General features: G+C 44.4%; 1 protein-coding gene across 6 annotated transcripts in view; it reads left to right on the top strand.

Annotated features, from left to right (window-relative positions):
* Positions 1-21426, top strand: part of eva1ba (eva-1 homolog Ba (C. elegans)) — a 92681-nt gene extending 71255 nt beyond the window's left edge. For 5 of the 6 annotated variants that reach the window (XM_041212877.1, XM_041212879.1, XM_041212875.1 and 2 more), the window contains 3 exons: positions 574-761; positions 10491-10622; positions 16334-21426. In XM_041212877.1, the coding sequence (XP_041068811.1) occupies positions 10556-10622; positions 16334-16791 (525 nt within the window). In that variant the 5' untranslated portion in view covers positions 574-761; positions 10491-10555 and the 3' untranslated portion in view covers positions 16792-21426. The remainder of the gene's footprint in view (positions 1-573; positions 762-10490; positions 10623-16333) is intronic. The other variant, XM_041212881.1, reaches the window with a different exon arrangement.
* The last annotated feature ends 306 nt before the right edge of the window (positions 21427-21732 follow it).

Raw genomic sequence — 21732 nt, forward strand, 5'->3', positions numbered from 1 at the left:
AAGTGGATTGATCTGGACTCTCTTTGACTGAGAGTGCTTTGGGGAAAGGAGAGTAAAGTGTGGTCCCAGGGAGATTGTCCAAGTCTCCTGGTGCCTTTTCAACTCCATTCTCTAACTTGAGACAGAGCTGGTGTCAGGAAGGTTTGGAATTGGGAGGTTGGGGATATGAAAAGATATGAGAGTGGGGATACAGTGCAAGGAAAGGTGCGCAGCACTGTAAATAGACATCAGTTAGGACTGGACAATGCCAAAGCCTTTAATGCTGACTTTTAAATCTAAGATAATTCGCAAAAGAACCAGGGGGAAAGATGAGCAGAAATGTCTTTACACCGCAAGTTGTTATTAATTAGCATGCACTGATTGACAGGATAATGGAATTAGATTCAATAGTAGCTTTTAAAAGGGAATCGAAAAGGGAATGCTTGAAAAGGAAGAATTTTCAGGGCATGGGGAAAGGTGCAGGGAGTGGGACTAATTGGACAGCTCTTTCAAAGAGCCAGCTGAGGCACAATGGGCTGAATGGCCTCCTTCTGGGTTATGAGATTCTAGATTAGCTGTTTTCTTTGTTTTCAGAGCTTTGGCACTGGAGGAAGAAAAGTGAAAGGTAAAAAGAAACTATTGGATGAAGCAATGCCAACACCACATCACACAGTTTGGAGTATTATTTCTGTTCATTAGTTTACTGGGCAATGTGAACGAATCATCAGCAACACTCTCCTGCTTGGATTTCTCCACCATAGTTTACTGAATCCATCATTCCAGTGAGTAATCTCATCTATTCTACACAATTTTAATAGCGATGGCATTTATTGAAAAGGTTCCATTAATCTCCCTGGCTGATTGTACCATGTCAGTGTGTTGCTGAATTGCATGGATTAGGACGCTCCTTGGTTTGACCTGTGGCCTGGGTAACTTTGCTGGGGTGATGCAGCCTGCTTCAGGGCCCCTCAGTTAAGGGGGATAAATCAGCCAGGGCTTCCCTGGTCACTATGCCACAAGCTGCACAAATAGGCCAAACAAGGATAGGATCAGGCTTGAAACAAAACCCTCCTGTGACAAATAAACTGCAAAATTTGGCTTCTTAGACATCTCCATTCTCCCTTCACCCCATCCCTGTGCCTTCAGCTGCCTAGGCCCTAAACTCTGGAATTCCCTCCCTAAACCTCTCCAGGTCTCATCCTTTAAGATGCTGCTGAACTCTACCTCTTTGACGAAGTGTTTGGTCAACTGTCCTGACGTCTCTTCCTTTGCTTCTATGCCAATTTTTTACACTCCTGTGAAAGGCCTTGGGGCGTTTTACTATGTTAAAGGTACAGTATAGATTCAAGTTGCTGTTGTAATGGCAAGCATACAGAGAATGAACAGAGCATGCAGCAACTGTAGAACCACAGACAGGAGGGGAAAGATTGTATATTGAGTTAAACTACATGACATAAATTGTGCCACGAGTATGGCCTTTCCTACTGACAGCTCTATCATTGGGGCCTGGAGCCCCTGGCGTTGATGTCTCCCCTCCCAGCTTACTGCAGGGAGGCCAGCTCCATGGATCTGGAGGCCTCACTACATAGCAGAGGTGCGGGGCGGTGCTCTGATGCTGGCAAATTTCCAGCGGTGCCACAAAATCACGCCAAATTGGGGACTTAACTGTGTAAATTGGCTATCTGCTTCTGTTCAACCATTCCTCAGTGGGGATGTGTCAGGGAGCCAGCTCCCCCTATTTTCCTTTCCCCACCTCCCAGCCCCACCATCAGAAAGCTAGGAAAACTCATCCCTATATGTCCAAGACAGCATGATGTGTGGCATGGAGGGACCTGAAGGTGAGACTACTGCTCCTATCTCTTTGGTAGAGGTCACAGGCTGTAAGTAATCATCATGACTTAAGAGCAAAGGAAAGTAGTTCATTCTATGTTCACAGTTACTGTAGTGCATTCAGTTGATCATCTAGAGTGCAGTCACAGTACACTGGGGGGTTGGGGTGTTGTAGCTAGATATTGAGTTAGTGAGACCAGTGGCAATGGCACCGACCATGTGAATTGCTCTCTCGTGGATGCTGTAGCCCCACCCGTGCAGTCAAGAGGTACGTGTTCCATCAAAATCTTGAATTGAGCCTTCTAGTTAATGGAAAAGTCTTGAAGGAGCATGAGGTGGGAAATTCCTTGCACAATACTCACCCTTAGCTGCACTGTCTATGTAGTTGCAGTGTTGGTATTGTTGATCCTGTCAACCTTGCTGCATAACCATTGGGAGCAGAAATCCCAGATAATTCTTTACTTTCCTTACCAATTCCAGCCCAGTGAAACTAATTATAGTGCAGCTTCCCAACCTAACTAGTTCAATATAGCCAGGAGCTCAAAGCTGGGATCTTATTGATCTGTGTGGATCAGGACATCTTCCTTAAGTCAACTAGCTTGATCTATTTTGCATGTAGATTAGTTTAACTGATGCAGATCAAGGTTCATTGTTAATTAAACATGGGACACCTTACCACTCATGGAAAGAAACTAAAGGTCCAATTTACTGAAGAGAGGACAATTAATAGTGAAACCTTGCCAGAGGCTGAGCAGCTTGTGAATACTTTTTAATTAATGGGATGTGGGCATCACTGGCAAGGCCAGCATTTATTGCCCATCCCTGATTGCCCTTGAACTGAGTGGCTTGCTAGGTCATTTCAGAGGGCTGTTAAGAGTCAACCACATGGCTGTGGGTCTGGAGTATTTGTAGGCCAGACCAGATGAGGACAGCAGATTTCCTTAGAGATTAAAGATGATTGATAATAGTTTAATGATCACTATTAATGAAGCTTTCAATTCCAGATTTTGATCAATTAATTGAATTTAAATTCTACCAGCTGCCGTTATGGGATTTGAAACCATGCTCCCAGGGTGTTAACTTTAGCCTCTGGTTTACTAGTCCAGTGACATTATCCACTATGCTACTGTTTCCCCCATTAGTCTTGTGATGCTTTTGAGGGTAAGTGCGTTTGGACTGCCATGTGGGTTGAGGCTGGTGTGCTGAGTGCCAGCAGCTAGTGAAGGCCTACAAGACTGTCTTAAGCACTGATGTTTAATCTGCAAAAAAGAAATTCAGTTGAGGCACATTGAAAACCCTTGGAAAGATTGTCCAGCACTGGGAGTTGTGATTAAGAAGGGAGGCAGCCACAAGTCGTATTGGTATTCTGCATTGGCACCTGCGGTCAACACTGTCCTGCTGATTAACAAGTTGAACCCTGAGAGGGTTATACCCCTGTGCCTCTTTATTCCTCTAAGTGCACGATGATGTGCAATGTGGAACAAGAAAGAAAATGCCTTGGTACAAAAAGTAAAGAGGGGGAGTCAGAGAGAGAACACAGCAACAATATTGTTTACATCCCATGAAGCCTACGTTGCAACTGAGTGCTGAGCAACTAAAGTGTTGCACAGACCATGCAGTGCATTATGGTGCTGATAAAACTTACTGGACAGAGTTAGTGCAGCGAGTCCCATCTGACTAAACACTGCTCACTCATCATATTGGGTATAGTGTAGGCCTCAGGCTTTCATACCCAACTGTAGTGATGCTGCATACTATATATAACAGCACTTCAGGCGCTGGCTTACTGGCTTCATAGCTACTGTTCACGAGATAATTTGAGAAGAAGGAGCCATTTGGCTACTGATGCCTCATCATGAAAGACCCTAAGGTTGTTCCATTGTAGTAAAAACAACTCCAGGGTTTTATTTCCCCTCCACTTGCCCAGTCTGGATTCCATTCTATGTTTCAGTCACACTCTGAATAATGATAAACCTCCAAATGTTGGTCCTAATGTTACCATTTACCAATTTGAACCTGTACCCACCCCCCCAACCCCTTGTCCTATGCTCATAGATTAATTGAAACCAGATTAACCTTTTCCACACCATTAACCATTTTAATACCTCAATATGGTCACCCCTGAGATGCCTCTCTTACAGGTTGACAAGCTACAAGTTTCTCCAGTCTTTCTTCATAATTCGAGCCTTGTATACTAAAGGGCAGCTTCACTGATCTTTCTTTTCAGACCATGAATGCCTCCCCTGTGTCCTGGTGACCAGACAGCAAACTGATAGCTTGATCACAAGTTCCTCTGACTTGTGTTCCGCCGCATTGGTTACGTAATCTGACATGCTGTAGGCATTGTTGATTATTGTTTTGCATTGGTTGGACATTATTACTGTTGAGACTCCTAAATCTTTTGTGGCTTCTTCAACTAATTCACCACTATTTGTGGAGAATGTGTGTTGCCCAGTTTCCTCTTCTTGTGCGCAGTAGTTTGCTGCACTTGCATTAAATGCCATCTGTTGTTCTGACCATTTATGGGTTCTTTCTGACCAATTTTGTAATTGGTGCTAACAGCCTGTAAAGTCACACCGCTGAATATAGTCCAAAATCTCCTGCTGCTCAGCCCAAGTTTTGCAGCTGTTTTTATTAATAATTCTCTGATATCAGTTCCAGAAATATACTCCAAATACAAATGTATCATGGAGGGTTCTTGATGATTAAAACAGAGGCAAACAAACCAGCCAAACATATATGTTGATTCAACATGCAGCTCTAACAGACTTCCCTTGCATCTAATTATTCACTGCCGAATTTAAGACAAAAATGTGAGTACATGTTCCTTCTTCCCATATTGGATAAAAAACTGTGCTTTTTAAATAATGTTCTATTTCATCTCCAAATTTATTGAACGAGAGAGTGTTCTGTGCTCTTGAGCCAAGTTTGTTTCGTTTATTAACCTCCAGCAGTTGCTAAGCCTTGGCAATCTGATCCTATTCCCAGAGAATGCAGACAAGAAAAAAATTAACCCTAAGATTTATAGTGAGACTACCAGTATTGATCCTTGTTAAACAGGCTGGTGGACAGATAAGTGGGTAACTGTGCAGCCTCATGGAAGAACATTTACTTTATTCATTAACGGAGGTGAAATCACAGGCTGAATTTTGTGACTTATGCTTTTGGCAGGAGTCCAGGAATGGTACATCAGAATTCTTACCTCAAAACTCTGTGATTAAAACAGAAGGTTTATTTTTAAAAGAAAACTTCTGTAAAAAGCTCAGTCTCTGTTCCAGAATTCTTTAAAAAAGAAAATTATAAATGGAAGTCTTAGCATTGCTGTGGAATATTCTGCACAAAAAACCACATGAAATTAATGACTACATCTCATGCTGGCAGGAGTGAATCTGTGGGTACACAGGGGAAGTGATGATATCATGATGAAGTGAAGTTGAAAGCCAGTACAAACACACAGGCACATGGACACGCGCACACATACACCAACATACAGATATTCACATGCACTTCTGTAAAGATGCAAACACACTAACTGGTATACATGCACAAACATGTAGATACACACACACACACACACACACACACACACACACACACACACACATACAGATACACGTGCACACACCCTTACATAGTTACATAATTAGAGACACAGATACACACACACAACCCAAGTCAGTCTGGTTGTGAGTGCAGCATGTCCTTGTGTGTGGGTGGGGGGCTGTCAATGGAAACATAACATTCAGACTGTTGGATTGACAGCTTCTTGGTATTCACCTACTGATTCAGGCAGTGCGTCACAGACAGGGTCATGGAGACCTTTCCCAGATTTATTCCCTCTTGGTTATAAAACAGGAACATTGGATCCTGATACAAACAGCCTGCCAATCGGCAGATTCTGGGATCAATCCTGACTGGACTGAGTTGAGTACATTTAGATCCTAAGCATCCCTCCAATTCCAATTTAATGGGAGCTCTGGGAGAAATCGCTCTTGCATCAATATGGTATTCCCACTCTGAGTGACACAGCCAAAGAATGGGCAATTTTTATTGTTAACCATTTTCTGCTAGGTTATTGGCTGAGATTTATCAAATGTAGTTCACCTAGGACGTGTACGAGGGTAGATTTCATCAGACTATCAGTCTTAAAGATTGTCCTTTCAGCATTGTGTTCTCAGTTCTTGTGTTCCAAATAACACAAGATGTCCCAGCACATCAGTGCAAAAGATAAGGCTGAAGCATTTGCAACAATCTTCAGCCAGAAGTGCCGACTGGATGATCCACCTCGGCCTCCTCCAGAGGTCCCCAGCATCACAGATGCCAGTCTTCAGCCAATTTGATTCACTCCACATGATATTAAGAAACAGCTGAAAGCACTGAATACTGCAAAATCCATGGGCCCTGACAATATTTTGGCAATAGCACTGTAGATCGGTGTTCCAAAACTTGCCGCACCTCAAGTCAAGCTGTTCTGGCAATCTACCTGGCTATGTGGAAAATTGCCCAGGTTGGCCTTTACACAAAAAGCAGGACAAATCCAACCTGGCCAAATACTGTTCCATCAGTCTACTTTCCATCATCAGTTAAGTGGTGAAAGGGGTCATCAACAGTGCTATCAAACGGCATTGCTTAGCAATAACTTGCTCACTGATGCTCAGTTTGGGTTCCACCAGGGCCATTCAGCTCATGACCTCATTACAGCCTTGGTTCAAACATGGACCAAAGACCTGAGCTTCAGAGGTGAGGTAAGAGTGGCTGCCCTTGACATCAAGGCAGCATTTGACCGAGTGTGGCATCAAGGAGCCCTAGCAAAACAGGAGCCAATGGGAATCAGGGGGAAAACTCTCCACTGGTTGGAGTCATACTTAGCACAAAGGAAGATGGTTGTGGTTGTTGGATGTCAATCACCTCAGTTCCAGGACATCACCGCAGGTGTACCTCAGGGTAGTGTCCTAGGCCCAAACATCTTCAGCTGCTTCATCAACGACCTTCCTTCCAACATAAGCTCAGAAGTGGGGATGTTCACTGATGATTGTACAACGTTCGGCACCACTCATGACTCCTCAGATGCTGAAGCAGTCCATGTCCAAATGCAGCAAAACCTGGACAATATCCAGGCTTGGGTTGACAAGTGGCAAGCATCATTCACGCCATTCACGTGCCAGGCAATGACCATCTCTAACAAGGGAGAATTTAACCATTGCCCTTTGACATTCATTGGCACTACCATTACTTAATCTCCCACTATCAACATCCTGGGGGTTACCATTGACCAGAAGCTGAACTGGATTAGCCATATAAATACTGTGGCTACAAGAGCAGGTCAGAGGCTAGGGATTCTGTGGTAAGTAACTCATCTCCTGACTCCCCAAAGCCTGTCCACCATCTATAAGGCACAAGCCAGGAGTGCGACGGAATTCTCTCCATTTGCCTGATGAGTGCAGCTCCAACAACACTCAAGAAGATTGACACCATCCAAGATAAAGCAACCCATTTGATTGGCACCCCATCCACAAAGATTCATTCCCTCTACCACCGATGTACAGTAGTAGCAGTGTGTGCTATCTGCAAGATGCACTGCAGGAATTCACCAAGGCTCCGTAGACAGGACCTTCCAAACCCACGACCTCTACCATCTAGATGGACAAGGGCAGCAGATAGTTGGGAATACCAGCACCTGGAATTATCCCTCCAAGTTACTCACCATCCTGACTTGGAACTGTATTGCCATTCCTTCACTGTCGCTGGGTCGCTGAGTCAGTAAGTCTACAAGTAGCAAGAACAGCTACTTTGTGTTCAGGTGTTAAATCTGGTACTTGGGTTTCAATAGGACTTAACCTGGGCCTCTGATTCCCATGGCAACAAGGTCACATTGGCTTATTGCAAGGCCGAACTAATAGGAGATCACCTACTCCATTTTTTCTTGAATGAACAGAGACAGTTAAAAATATAACCACCCAATAAAATCTTGCACTCGTAACATCAGTCACTGGAAGTAGGGTAAGAACAATCCCAGTGATGTGCCCCCTGCCTATCCCCAGACTGGTTTATAATGAAAACAAACTAGACTCATCAATATTCCTCAAGAAGAAGAACCCATGCGATGAGCAGAGGCCACTCAACCCACCAAGCCCATACTTCCATTTGTCCACGTGAAATCTAGATTATTGTCCACTCTCCTGATCTCCTGAAGGTTCAATTAACTTTCTCACTGTCCTATCAAAGGTAGACCAAGCAATCCTGCAGAAGTCCACCCTAACCTTCTATTGGGAATACTCATCCAGTTGTTTTCCACAGGCCCAGGCAACATGGGGCCACCAAGTTCTGCTCAGCCTCCGACCCCTGTAACTAAGGCCTGTAACTAATTTTCCAGATTTTGCAAATAAGTGGTTAAATCATAAAATCCAATTCCTGAAACACCAGTTAAAATTTCTGGAATGCCATGAAATAGAAATGGAATTTAACTCCTTCACTCACCATCCATCAGTGACCCTGTTTACCAGGAACAGCAACTTCCTTTGCACTTCCATAGACAAAGTTCCTGCTTTCTGTCGTCAGAGAGTAAGGGGTCATATAGATGCCAGTCACATATAGAATTTTCCTCTACCATCTAGAAGGATAAGGGCAGCAGATGCATGGGAACACCACCACCTGAAAGTTCCCCTCCAAGTCACTCACCATCCTGACTTGGAACTGTATCACTATTTCTTCACTGTGGCTGGGTCAAAATGCTGGAACTCATTTCCTAACAGAACTGTGGGCATTCCTACAACACACAGACTGCAGTGATTCAAGAAAGAGGCTCACCACCAACCTCACAGAGGCAATTAGGGATGGGCAAACATTCCATGAATGATTAAAGGAAAAAAAATTGCCTATCAACTCATGGGGCTCCATATCGCATGGCACAGCTGGAGTTCCTCAACATTCAGGTTCTCGATTTTGGCCAGGTCAGAAAGCCAGTCATCATGCGCTGGCTTGAAACATAGAAAATGTACTGCACAGAAAGGGACCATTTGATCCTTCTTGTCTGTGCTGGCTGATAAATCATTATCTAGCTTAATCCTACATTTTGGTTCTTGGTCTGTAGCCAAGTCAGTTATGGTACTTCAAATGCATATCTAATTATTTTTTAAATGACAAAGATTTCTGCCTTGGCCACCCTTTCAGCCAGTGAATTCCACACCCCCAATCCCCCTTTTAAGTGAAAAAAATTCTCCTCAACTCTCCTCTAATCTTCTACCAATTACTTTAGATCCATACCCCTGGGTTATTGACCTCTCTGCAAAAGGGAATATCCTATCCACTCTCTCTTAACAGGAGACAGGAAGAAAAAGAATCAGAGAGAGAAGCATTCCTTAAGCTAGCTTGGATTCTCATTATAGGCAGACAGGTAGATCTACCTGTTGGACTAAATGAAGGGAGACAGACAGTCCAGAGAGTACACTTACTCACAGAGCCAGTCATTGCCTTCTTTAGTACTTGTGCAGCTGTAAATTTAAGAGGCCCCCTCTACATCAAAAGCAATTGTAACTTTAGAAAACTGCCCAGAAACATTTGAGACCAATCCAAAATTGTGTTGATTTATTTCAGTCAGTATCTTAACCTCTGGGCTCATCAGGAGATCCAGAATAGATCTAGATTTTCCCAAAAGGGGCAAGAAACTTTTCTATATGTGCTTTCAGTCTATCAGGGGTTCGATCCAATTCTTTAAGTGTTATCCAATTTGTCAGTGCGAACACTCAGGGAGCATCACCAAGAAGGGTCTCGACCTCTGAGCATTCTTTGCTTCAAAGCTACTTGACAGGAAATGTTCTGTCTGGACCAGGTTTTCGAACAAACTGTGAATAAAATTGGCCTCGCGCAAATATTTGTTGATTTAAACTCCCATTGCAATGCAATCGCAACAAAAAAAATCAACACAGATGTTGAACAAATTGAGCTCAATAATGCCCAGCACTGCAACCTCTTAGAAGATTTCGCTGTGCTTTGTGCATCGTCATGGGAACACCACCAATGTCTCTTCAGTGGCTGCAACCCCCTGGTGTGGTTTTGAGCCTCGTTGACCAATTAAGCCCCTTATTCCATCCCCAGTTTTTGTTCTGCCTGCTCACCTCTCCCTGAGGAGCAATATACGATTGCCAGGGCATGAAAGAAACATCAGCCAATGTTTCAGCAATGCTGCTAGAAAGTATGATTATGCAGACAACAATGAACCTGAAAGTAATGCACATGAGGTCCCCTGCCTAACCCAATACATGGACAGCAACCTTTGAGCTCGATACTAGGGTTGCCAATCCTCCAGGATCGCCCTGGAGTCTCCAAAATGTATAATGAATCCCCTGGATATTTCTGCAAGAGTATTCCAAGAGAAAAATCATAGGGGTAAGTAAATGAAGTTGTTTTTAAAATTTTATTTGAACATTACTGTTTAAGATATTGGAGATGTGGGAAAAAGGTTGTTTGACTGGGCGGGTGATTGGTGGAGGAAGGTCATGTGACAATTTCTCCAGGAATGTGTCCAGCCAGTGTTGGCAACCCCACTCAATGCGCAGAGAACTTTATGAAAACCATGGCCAATGCTTGGAATGCAAGCAGAGGGAGTGTTTACCCACCCCTGTATCTGATGAGGCAGTACACTTTGACGGCCATAATTCACTACAATGTGTTTGCATTTTCAGATCTTCAGACCAAACGTTTCCTGAAGCTGACCTGTTGGCTCATCTGCCGATAACTGCCGAACTGAATGGATATTCCAAAGGCAGAGGTGACCCTCATCACCAACAGCATCCAAGCCTATATGCAAATTAAGTGTAAGTACCTGGCACCTGCAACTACTCTGTGTATCTTGAGCTTGGCCTAAATAGCCAAGTGGTTATGGTACTGGGTTTGTAACCCTGAGATCGAGAGTTCAAATCTCACAATGGCAAACTGTGGAACAATGTAACTTCATCTGAAACAGATGGAAATGGGTTTGTACTCGAAAGAGTTACTCTGTGTATCTTGGAAACCACACCTGAAAGTTCCATGACACTAGGCAAATGTCAAGCCCATAGGTTGGATGTGTCAGGATGTGGGCTTCTGGGGAAGCAATGAGGACACAAGAATACACACGCATGCACGCACATACACAAAACATGCGCATACAACATGTACATTTACATAAACTTTCACAGGACTGGGTTACAGTGCTGAACTTTCACTGCTGCTTATTCCCTTAAAGCTGGTTAAAAAAAAAGTCATAGAACCATTATGGCCTGGGGAGGCCATTCAGCCCATCGAGCCCATGCCAGCTCTCTGTAGATCGATTGCTCTGCTCCATCCCCGTTGCCCTGCAGATTTATTTCCCTCAAGTGCCCTTCCAGATTCCTTTTGAAATCATTGCTTGTCTCCACTTCCACCACCCATATAGGCAGTGAGTTCCAGGCCATTGCAACTCACTGTGTTTAAATACATCCTCCCTGCATCTCTTGCCCAAAATCTTAAATCTGTATCTCGTACTCCTTGTACCTTCAGCTAATGCGAGCAGCTTTTCTTTGTCTACACTTATCCGATAACCTTTCTTGGTGCAGTCAGCAGGTAATCAGTGTGCATTCTGTGCTTTGACACTAAGTTATGCTGATCAGAAAAACCTCCTTCGTCTCCTGAGTCAGCTGCTATCAGTGTCGGCAATACAATTGGCCTGAGCGTACCCGGGCTTGGTAAGGAAAAACAAAGAGTTAGGTTTCTTACTCCAGACCATGATGTGATGTCCTCCACTTCTAACTGCACAAGCATATTGGTTAAGGCAATATCAAAAAAGAATAAAGAAAAATTTGCATTTATATCCCACCTTTCATGATTTCAAATGTTGCAAACCCTTTCATAGCCAGTGCAGCACTAGAGAGTCAACTTGGATTATATTCTCAAGTCTCTGGAGTGGGACTTGACTCAGAGGTAAGAGTGCTACTGACCTAGTTACATTGATACCAGATTAGGATTGTCCATGTAGCCTCCTCTACCATAAGGACTCTGAATATCCGTCAGCCATCTCCCCCAGTGTAAGCTCTGCGATGGATCTGCCGAGACCCCTCACTCCTCATCTCGCTGAAGTATCATGGGCTGAGAGTTGGGAGGGGAGGGGACAGCTGGGTGAGGTTAATTGGGGGGATTTTCTGATTTCCAAGCCACCGCCAGTTGCTGATGCATCTTTACCATCTGCAAGAGCAGGGGGGAAATGGAAAGTGGCACTGGCAGGCCCTGGGCAGCCACCTGTGTCGGCTGGCATTACCGACAGCAAAAGGCTTTGCGCAACGAGCAAAGTGGCTGGTTTGCTCAAAAGGCAGCTTTTTTTTTATTTGGCAGGCCTCGTGTTCACTGCTGAGATCAGTATACCTCATCTTCCCTGATGTATCAGCCACTAGGTGAAACCAGGCCCAGGTCAAGGAAATTCTCAGCTTTGGGTTTCCATTCGCCCCCACCACCACCCCCGCCCCCCCCCCCCCCTCCCACCACCCCTTCCCTCTGACCACCGCCACCCCCTCCCCCCACCTCCCCCCCTGTCCCCTGGGCTACTTCCCCACAGTCTAAACCTGAATCTAAACAATTCCATTGGAAAGGAAACATGTTTCAGTAGATTTTGAATAAACTTCAGCCCAACCACACAAAAGGCCGATAATTCAGCAGACCTGCTCACAGGCCAGGATTTCTAAGATGGCGGGGTATCTCTTCCCACCATCCGGAGAGGCAGCAGAGAGCACATCCCCGCTGATTATGCCTGCTCAGCAGCCATTTAACAAGCGTTAATTGGCTGGAGACGGGACTTGCGCCCCTCACTCGGGGGGAAGTCCAATCTCAAAGCCCTGCCGATCAATCTGATTGGCTGGCAGCTCTCTAATCCCTGCAGCTTCAGAAGATGCAGTGGACAGCACTGGGATTGCAAGTAGTCCCCAGAGCCTCAGTCCTGGGATTCCAGGACCAGGTAGGTTTTGGGGGGGGTCTGAGGGTGGGATGGGGAGGTGGGGCCCGGCAGGGGTTGGGCAGAGCAGGGTTGGGGGTATGGGTGGAGAGGTCAGAGGGAAGGGAGGACCTGCAGGTACTGGACATTGTGGGGAGTGGTGTCCCCCGATGTTAGAATGAGGCTGTTGATGGAGGCCCCCCTCAGCCCCTCCCCACCTGAGGCCTGACCCGGGTTTTGGGCCTCCCCCCTGTCATGGAACTCTTCCTGGCAGTCTGGAAATTGAGGCTGGCTGGGAAATGGCCTTTAAGTGGTCAATAACTAGCCACTTCAGGACTTCAACTGGGGCAAGGGTGGGCGGGAACCCAGGCAGGAAGGGTATCCGAGAAATTTTACGCTCACCAACCCCCCCCCAACCCCGCCTACAAACCCGCTGGCTTGGAAATGTATGTTTACCCATAAAGACTGTTTAAATGTGAATATCGTTGTTGCAGTTTCAGAAACTCTGGTCAAACTGTGAAAAGAATTAACTGCCCATTTAATCCAAATACTGCTGAATGTGTCTTCTTCAATAACTTCTTTTAGTACCTCAAAACTTAATGAAGAACTCAGTTACAAGGTACCTTCAAGGGCATGTTACACCTCATCTCATCCATGAAAGGTGACACCTCTTAATGCAGAGACCAACTGCAAAAAATTGGCATTTTAAGTCTTCCATCCCCCATCACTGACTATTTTCATTTTGATGTTAATGGGAACGTACAGCTCGATACACACTATCAAAACATGCCCATGCTTTTCACAACTTGTTCCCACAGAGGAGATGAAGAGATGAAAGGCTAGTGTTCCAACTTACTGAGGCATTCAGTCCCTCATTGTAGCAGTAGGGGGTTATGTTAGTGGGCTATTAGACCTAGAGGCCTGGATTAACAATCCAGAAAATGTGAGTTTAAATCCCAACATGGCAGTTTGAGAAGATGAGTTCATTTATTAAAAAAAAACCTGGAAAGGAAAAGCTGATGGCAGTAAAGAAAACCATGCAGTTGTCAGATTGTCACAAAAACCCAACTGGTTCACTTATGGCTTGTTAAGGTAGATACCAGGAGGATGTTTCCTCTTATGGGGGAGACTAGAACAAAGAGACACAGTTTAAAAGTAAGAAGTCCCCCATTTAAGATAAGGATGAGGAGAATTTTTTTCTCTCAGAGGGACATTAGTCTTTGGAATTCTCTTCCGCAGAGAGCAGTGGGGGCTGAATTTATTCCAGGCTGAGTTAGACAGATTCTTGATAGACAAGGGAGTCAAGGATTATGGGGGCAGACAGGAAAGTGGAGTTGAGGTCATAACCAGATCAGCCATGATCTTATCAAATGGCAGAGCAGGTCAAAGGGCCAAATGGCCTATTCCTGCTCCTAAATCCTATGCTCCCATAACCTTTGAAGGAAGGTACCCTGTCACACATGTCCAGGCTTATTAAAAAATTCACTCTTGGGATATGGGCATCACTGGCAAGACTGAAATATATTGCCCATCCCTAAGTGGCTCTTGAGAAAATGACACTGAGCCACATTCTTGATCCACTGCAGTCCATGTGGTGAAGTTACTCCCAAATGGTACTGGTAGGGAGTGAGTTCCAGGATATTGTGCCAGTGACAGTAAAGGAGCAGGCAATACGTTTCCCAAGTCAGGATGTTGTGACTTGGAGGAGCGCTTGTATAAATGTTGCTGGTCTCTACATGAATCCAGTCCCATATCAATGTGGTTGAATTTTTAACCACCCTCTGAAGTGGTCTAGCCAGCCATTCAGTTGTATCAAATCACTGCAAAGAAGGTCCACCAGCACAAGGAACAAATAGAAACAGCAATAAATGCTGGCCTTGCTGGTGATGTCCAAGAACAATCTTTTTTTAAAAACTGGATGCATTTGGAAAGGTCTCAACGCAGTTCCTGGTGGGCATGAGTTGTCAGCACAATTCTGCCTGGGACTGGCTTTCGGAGAGAGCATAGGGCCAATGGATGTTATCTACTTGGACTTCCAGAAGGCCTTTGACAAGGTGCCGCACAGGAGGCTGCTCAGTAAGATGAGAGCCCATGGTGTTAGAGGCAAGGTACTAGCATGGATAGAAGATTGGCTGTCTGGCAGGAGGCAGGGAGTGGGGATAAGGGGGTCCTTGTCAGGATGGCGGCCGGTGACTAGTGGAGTTCCGCAGGGGTCAGTGTTGGGACCACAACTTTTCACTTTATACATTAATGATCTAGATGAAGGAACTGAGGGCATCCTGGCTAAGTTTGCAGGTGATACAAAGATAGGTGGAGGGACAGGTAGTATTGAGGAGGCGGGGAGGCTGCAGAAGGATTTGGACAGGTTAAGAGAATGGGCAAAGAAGTGGCAGATGGAGTACAACGCGGGTAAGTGTGAGGTCATGCACTTTGGTAGGAAGAGTAGAGGCATAGACTATTTTCTAAATGGGGAGAGAATTCAGAAATCTGGAGTGCAAAGGGACTTGGGAGTCATAGTCCAGGATTCTCTTAAGGTTAACTTGCAGGTTGAGTCGGTAGTTAGGAAGGCAAATGCAATGTTGGCATTTATTTTGAAAGGACTAGAATATAAAAGCAGGGATGTGCTGCTGAGGCTTTATGAGGCTCTGGTCAGACCACATTTAGAATATTGTGAGCAATTTTGGGCCCTGTATCTCAGGGAGGATGTGCTGGCCCTGGAGAGGGTCCAGAGGAAGTTCATGAGAATGATCCCAGGAATGAAAAGGCTTAACATATGAGGAACGTTTGAGGACTCTGGATCTATACTTGATGGAGTTTAGAAGGATGGGGGGGGATCTAATTGAAACTTACAGAATACTGAAAGGCCTGGTTTGAGTGGACATGGGGAAGATGTTTTCATTAGTAGGAGAGACTAGGACCCGAGGGCACTGCCTCAGAGTAAAGGGAAGACCTTTTAGAACAGAGATGAGGAGAAACTTCTTTAGCCAGAGAGTGGTGAATCTATGGAATTCATTGCTGCAGAAGGCTGTGGAGGCCAGGTCATTGAGTGTATTTAGGATGAAGATAGATAGGTTCTTAATTGGTAAAGGGATCAAAGGTTACAGGGAGAAGGCGGGAGAATGGGGTTGAGAAACTTATCAGCCGTGATTGAATGGCAGGGCAGGCTCGATGGGCCGAATGGCCTAATTTCTGCTCCTATGTCTTATGGTCTTATGGCCGGTTAGGTAATAAAGATGTCACTCTGGTGCATTGAGCCCTGAGAGACAGTAAGGTTGCAGTTAGTGGTCAAAGTTACACCTGACCAGCTGGGAAAGCGTGATATTACTACTCGGGCCATTACCTTGAAAAATAAAAAAATATCGCTTATAGAAAAAGCCTGCAATTCGGCAAGAGGTTTTACCAAGCTCTGATTGCAGCCATTTACTTGCAAGTTCCGTAAGAGTTACAATGGGAGACTGATAGAACCCTTCTGATATTTGAAAGCTTCTGCAAACTGCAATTTGATGCTCTTTAGAATTCATGTGTCCCTGCTGGGAGATTATCATTGAAGATCGAGTCTAACTTGTGCAATGCTTCCTTTTTTTGCAGTAAACCCAGAAAAGGCTGCCTTGTACTTCATCACTGGGGTGTGCTTTGGCCTCATCCTGACTCTTTGCCTGCTGGTCATCCGAATATCCTGCCACGCTCGCACAGCGGCTGCTGCCCCAGTCAAGAGGAAGGCTGAGGAAGGTAGCGAGGAGGAGGATGAGGAGGAGGAGGACGAGGAGGACGAGTTGGACAGTGTGCCGCCCACAACGACGGACTTGACACTGGCCAACCATGCCCAGACCCACACCAGCTCCAATGTGAACGTCTTTACTTCTGCCGAGGAGCTGGAGCGCGCCCAGCTGCTGGAGGAGAGAGAGCGTATCATTCGTGAGATCTGGCGAAGTGGGCAGCCGGACATTCTGGGCAGCGGGTGCCATCAGTTCGAAATGGAGCTGTTGCCCAACGGAGGCCAGAGAGAACATCGAACCTGGAGCCCAAACTCCGAGGGCAAGTACTAGGGGAAGAAAGGAAGATAAAGCCATTTTTTAAAAAAAGAGAAATGTTTATTAATTAGCCACAGACATATGGAAAACAAAGGACCAAAATTGAATAGATAAGAATTTGTACCAGATGTATGGAATTACCAAAATCAGAAAAACACAAAGAAACAAAATAGTACCAAAGGTTTGCAGAATAGGGATTGCAAGCAGGCTGTTCGTTTAATATGGATTTGTACATCCAGCTGAGTTGTGTTGGAAACTGTTGTTAGAGCACAGATATTGCGTTAAAGTCACTGCCGTCTAATGCTGTATGTAGGACGGACAACTCAGAATCATTCCACTGATGGGGAAGAAGCAATGCATTCACCAAGGAAAATCCAGCCTGATTGAAAGCTGTCCCTTCAGATATTGACAATTCTACCTTCTCCCAAAGAGGAAATGTTCCAATTCCAGGGACCCTCAAATTTGTTGTCTTACTGTTACTGGAAATAGCCACTGATCCCTGGGAGAATTTTATTGATTTTCCCTGAACTTCTCCAATCCCATCCCAAATCTCCGATTCTCCAACCTCAAATCGAACTTCATATCCAATATTTTTGTATATTCATAAACACTATTTTCTGATGAGCATGATATTTTAGAATATATAACTAGTGCAATGATCTGGATTGGTTTCCAGAGCCTCATTGTATATGGTGCTTGGACTCTTTAAGAAATGCACTTGTGGAAAATGGTACTGTTTTTATAGCTTTACCCACAATGGGACCAATGTGTTACATGTTGCTTACCTGTATAGTCCAATGTGTTACATGTTGACTTATCTATATGTATCTTATCTGTATGGTCAGTGCACTACATGTGTCATGCCTGTATGGACCAATGTATTGCATGTGACATACTTGTATGGACCAGCTTGTTACATGTAACTGGTGCATTATGTGTAACTTACCTACAAGGAGGAAGTTGCTGCATGTGATTAATACAAGTGCCTTATTATTGATGTCTTAGTAACACAAAGGGCTGGATTTCTGCTCCTGAGGCCGATAGCTGGAGTCAGGAAATTTCCCAATTTGGCAGACCCGCCTCAGTTTAAAGGGTCCCTTAGGACTTAATTTTTGCTCTGGGGAGCTGGGGTAGGATAGAGCTGGGTCTGCCAACCCCGGAAGCAGATCCTAGGTGGCCACATGGGTGGGTGGTGCCGAGACTGCTGAGTAGGCCCACCTCAGTTCTCTGGGACTTCGTCAAAGTCATTTTAGACATTGTTCGGCCCTCTAGCCCTCACTCCTCATACCCTTTCACCCCCCCATGCCCCTTCATACCCCATGCCACCTCCATGCCAACTTGTCCCCAACCACCACACATGCACCTCATATCCCCATGTAACCCCATAGCCCCTCGCCCAGTGTCTACCATGGGCAGACCGCAGGAGCCATGTGGAGATGAAAAAATAAATTTATAACAATCTAATACCGCTCTCATCATACACACTTGATAGTGAAAAAAAAATTCCCATTCAAGTAACCCATTCAAAGCTTTTAAATATCCTCAAGTGGTTAATTTCTTATTAAAACAATAAACTTCTATTCAGACCCTGTATCAAAGACAGCCAATCCTTTAATAGCCTCTTTAAAATGTCAATCAAACTATGAATCCCCTGCTGAGGTAATAGTGGCTTTTGAAACCCAGCCAAGCATTCATAGTGAACTAATAATAGCCCTTAGGCAAATGTCAACAATGAACTTGATTGAAACTGCATGACCAGATGGTTTTTTTTCTAACCTATGCCAGATGGCCTGTCAATCAAAGCAGTGCAGCAGAGTTTTTTTTAACTCTCACTGATAGCTTCAGTCTTTTTGTTCCATGTTTAAAGAGTGGGAGATTTAAAATACTTCAAACCATGACACCTAAACAGACTTTATACATCCTTCAAGAGAGTTTACATTTACTCCATCAATTTGTGGCTCCCACAATGTTGGTAAAAGTCCTTGCAACAGCCAAAATGAGGTCTGTTTGAAATCAACACTAAGTTCAAATGGCCCTACTGAGCTTGGGTTTCCCTGCTGTGTGAAACACACCCATCTCCCTTCCTCCTGCTGGCAAAAATTGGACATATTGGAAATGGGGGCATAAATTCCGCATCCCGGTCTCACCCGCTATTTTCAAAGGTCCACAGATTATTCTTGACTCCGCAACTATCAGGCCCAAAAACCTATAATTCCAAAAATGCTTCACTTGACACCTTGTTTTTCTAGGTCAGTGACATAACAACAGAATTGGAAAGAGGATCAAAATGGACAAAATTCACATTCCTTGCTTTAAAATGACACTTTGACACTTTTGTTTGATAGACAACAAATCAGCGGAGGAGTCTCATCATCCTCCCACCCCCATCTCCCCCTCCCCCAGGCACTGCTGAATTAGCTGATCTCATTTGGGGGCAGTACCACAGCTGATCGCAATGTTGGGGAAGGGTAAACCAAGCAATGTTTCCATTTATGAAAGCAATCTGATGCCCCCTGTTTACAAAGAATACGTGCTGTCAGGATGTGTGGATACAGAAGAGTTGTCCCCACCCATTGACGACACCTCAGCTTAAGTCACGACCTGCAAGAAAATAGCTGCACCATCATATCACTGAAGCATACCAACAGCCACCTTGTGATGTTAATTTTTGTGAAACCATACACTGGTTATGGATGTCTTGGATCCGGAAGTTGAATAATGTCTTCAGCACAGAGACCCGGTTCAACTCCAATCCAGATAAAAAGCCTCCTTCATCTGTTGGCTGTAAGGGATAAAGCTTGCCCTGGCTGATCAGTGCATTGTATGTGGCTTAACAACGGCTCTACCTGAGAAGTGTGAAGTGATACATTTTGACAGGACGAATGTGGAGAGGCAACATAAACTAAATGGTACTAAATGGTTTAATGGAGTTGCAGAAATAGAGAGGCCTGGGGTTGAAGTGCATAAATCTTTGGTGGCAGGACAGGCTGTTAAAAAAGCATACGGGAGCATTAACTTTATAAACAGACATGGAGAGTACAAAAGCAAGGAAGTTATGCTAAACCTTAATAAAAATTGATTAGGTCGCGGCTGGAGTATTGTGTGCAACTCAGGAATATCAAACCCTTTGAGAAGGTGCAGAGAAGGTTTACTGGATTAGTACAGCGGATGAGGGACTTTAGTTATGCAGAGAGACCAGAGAAGCTGGGATTGTTTTCCTTAGAGAATAGGGGAGGCTTAATAGAGCTGTTTGAAATCATGGCGGGTTTAGATGGAGTAAAGAAGGGGAAACTCTTTCCAGTGGCAGAAAGGTGGGTTACCAGAGGAGAAGATTAAAGGTGATTGGCAAAAGAACTGGAGGCAAGGTGAGGAAAATTCTTTTTACGCAGCAAATTGTTATGGTCCAGGATGCACTGCCTGAAAGGGTGGTGGAAGCAGACTCAATAGTAACTTTGAAAAGAGAATTGGATAAATATTTGAAAGGGAAAAACTTGGAGGGCTGTGGGGAAAGGGTAGGGGCAAAGTGAATAGTTCTGTCAGAGTTGGCACAAGGTACAATGGGCGGAATGACCTCCTTCTGTGCCGAATAATTACATGATTCTATGAAATGAATTTTGAACATTCCCAATACAGCCCACAGAGAGATGCCAAACAAAACTGTTTTTATTTGGTACTAAATTGGCAATCACAGAGAAAGGGAAAAAGGAAAAAAAAAACCCTTTGAGATGGTAAAGTGACACATTGTGGGCAGTGTAGAAGGAGCTTTACTCAATATCTAACTTGTGCTGTGTCTGTCCCGGAACTGGTTGCTGGGACATTGTAGAGGGAGCTTTACTTCATTTTGATACTGTAGCTTCCAAAATGGAAACTATCCCATTCTCCAGCACTAACATCTCACCTTGATGAGCACAAAGTGAATGTCTCTATCTTCATTTATGTTCTTTTACACACATGTTGAAGCTGGTGATGGCAATCGGGATCCTTCTGAGCAGCAAGAAAATAAATGTGATCCCCTTACTAACATTTCAACAGCTTGTACCTAAGGCCAATTATTGAGATACCATGTTATCCAATGAGCTGGCTGACTGATCATTTATAATAATTCCCTTGATATTGTGCCACTGGAATGAGGCTCTGACTTAGCCTCACTTAATGAAACATCTGACTGTGATTGACAGCAGATCAAAACTTTTTCACCTCTTATAACAGCATTTTCATTGTGTACCTTAAAATAGACTCACATGCAAGAGAACTCAACGAAGCAAAATGGCACTCAGTCATTATTTGGTCAGACATTTGGTCAGATGACAATACCTCTTCAAATTAGGACTGTTTCATGGAAGGAATTAGATTGTACTGTTTGATATTTGTATGAAATTGGTCTGTCCATTCCTGTCGCTTAGATCTTAAACCATTGAACCCTGTCAGTGACTGAAGAACATTGTTAAAATGAGGATAAAGGATTTTCACAGGAACATGTCAATGTAGCTCAGCACGATTTCAACCCATGTGACTCTAGCTGGACATGGAAAGTGAAGCATTGATTTACAGAGTGTGAGCTCCAAGTTGTAATCTAATAACTCTGCCCTCTCAAATGTTACCATTGCTTCAGGTTATATTTTATTTTGCTTAATAAAAACTATAGTTGAATTAGAACTCGTAATGACTCTGTGCACACATAGAGTTGCCAGATGTGGTTCTGAGCTACATGGGTAGTGTGCTGGGCAGAATTCCGGGGGCACCTGAGAAGAGCAGCACCCTCCTCAAACCCCCACAGAGGCCCCCACCCCTTCAAAATATCCCCACCCTCAAAGTGCTCAATGGACATAAGGGGGAGATGGATGTAATGCATATGAGTTGCTCAGCCACTCCCTTCAGTACAGTTTAAGGTGGAAAGTTAAGATGGAAGGAAATGTGATCAATCCGTGTTCTATCCCGATTGTAGCATTTAGGAAT

This window comes from Carcharodon carcharias, chromosome 19 (genome assembly GCF_017639515.1).
Source record: "Carcharodon carcharias isolate sCarCar2 chromosome 19, sCarCar2.pri, whole genome shotgun sequence".
Lineage (NCBI taxonomy): Eukaryota > Metazoa > Chordata > Chondrichthyes > Lamniformes > Lamnidae > Carcharodon > Carcharodon carcharias.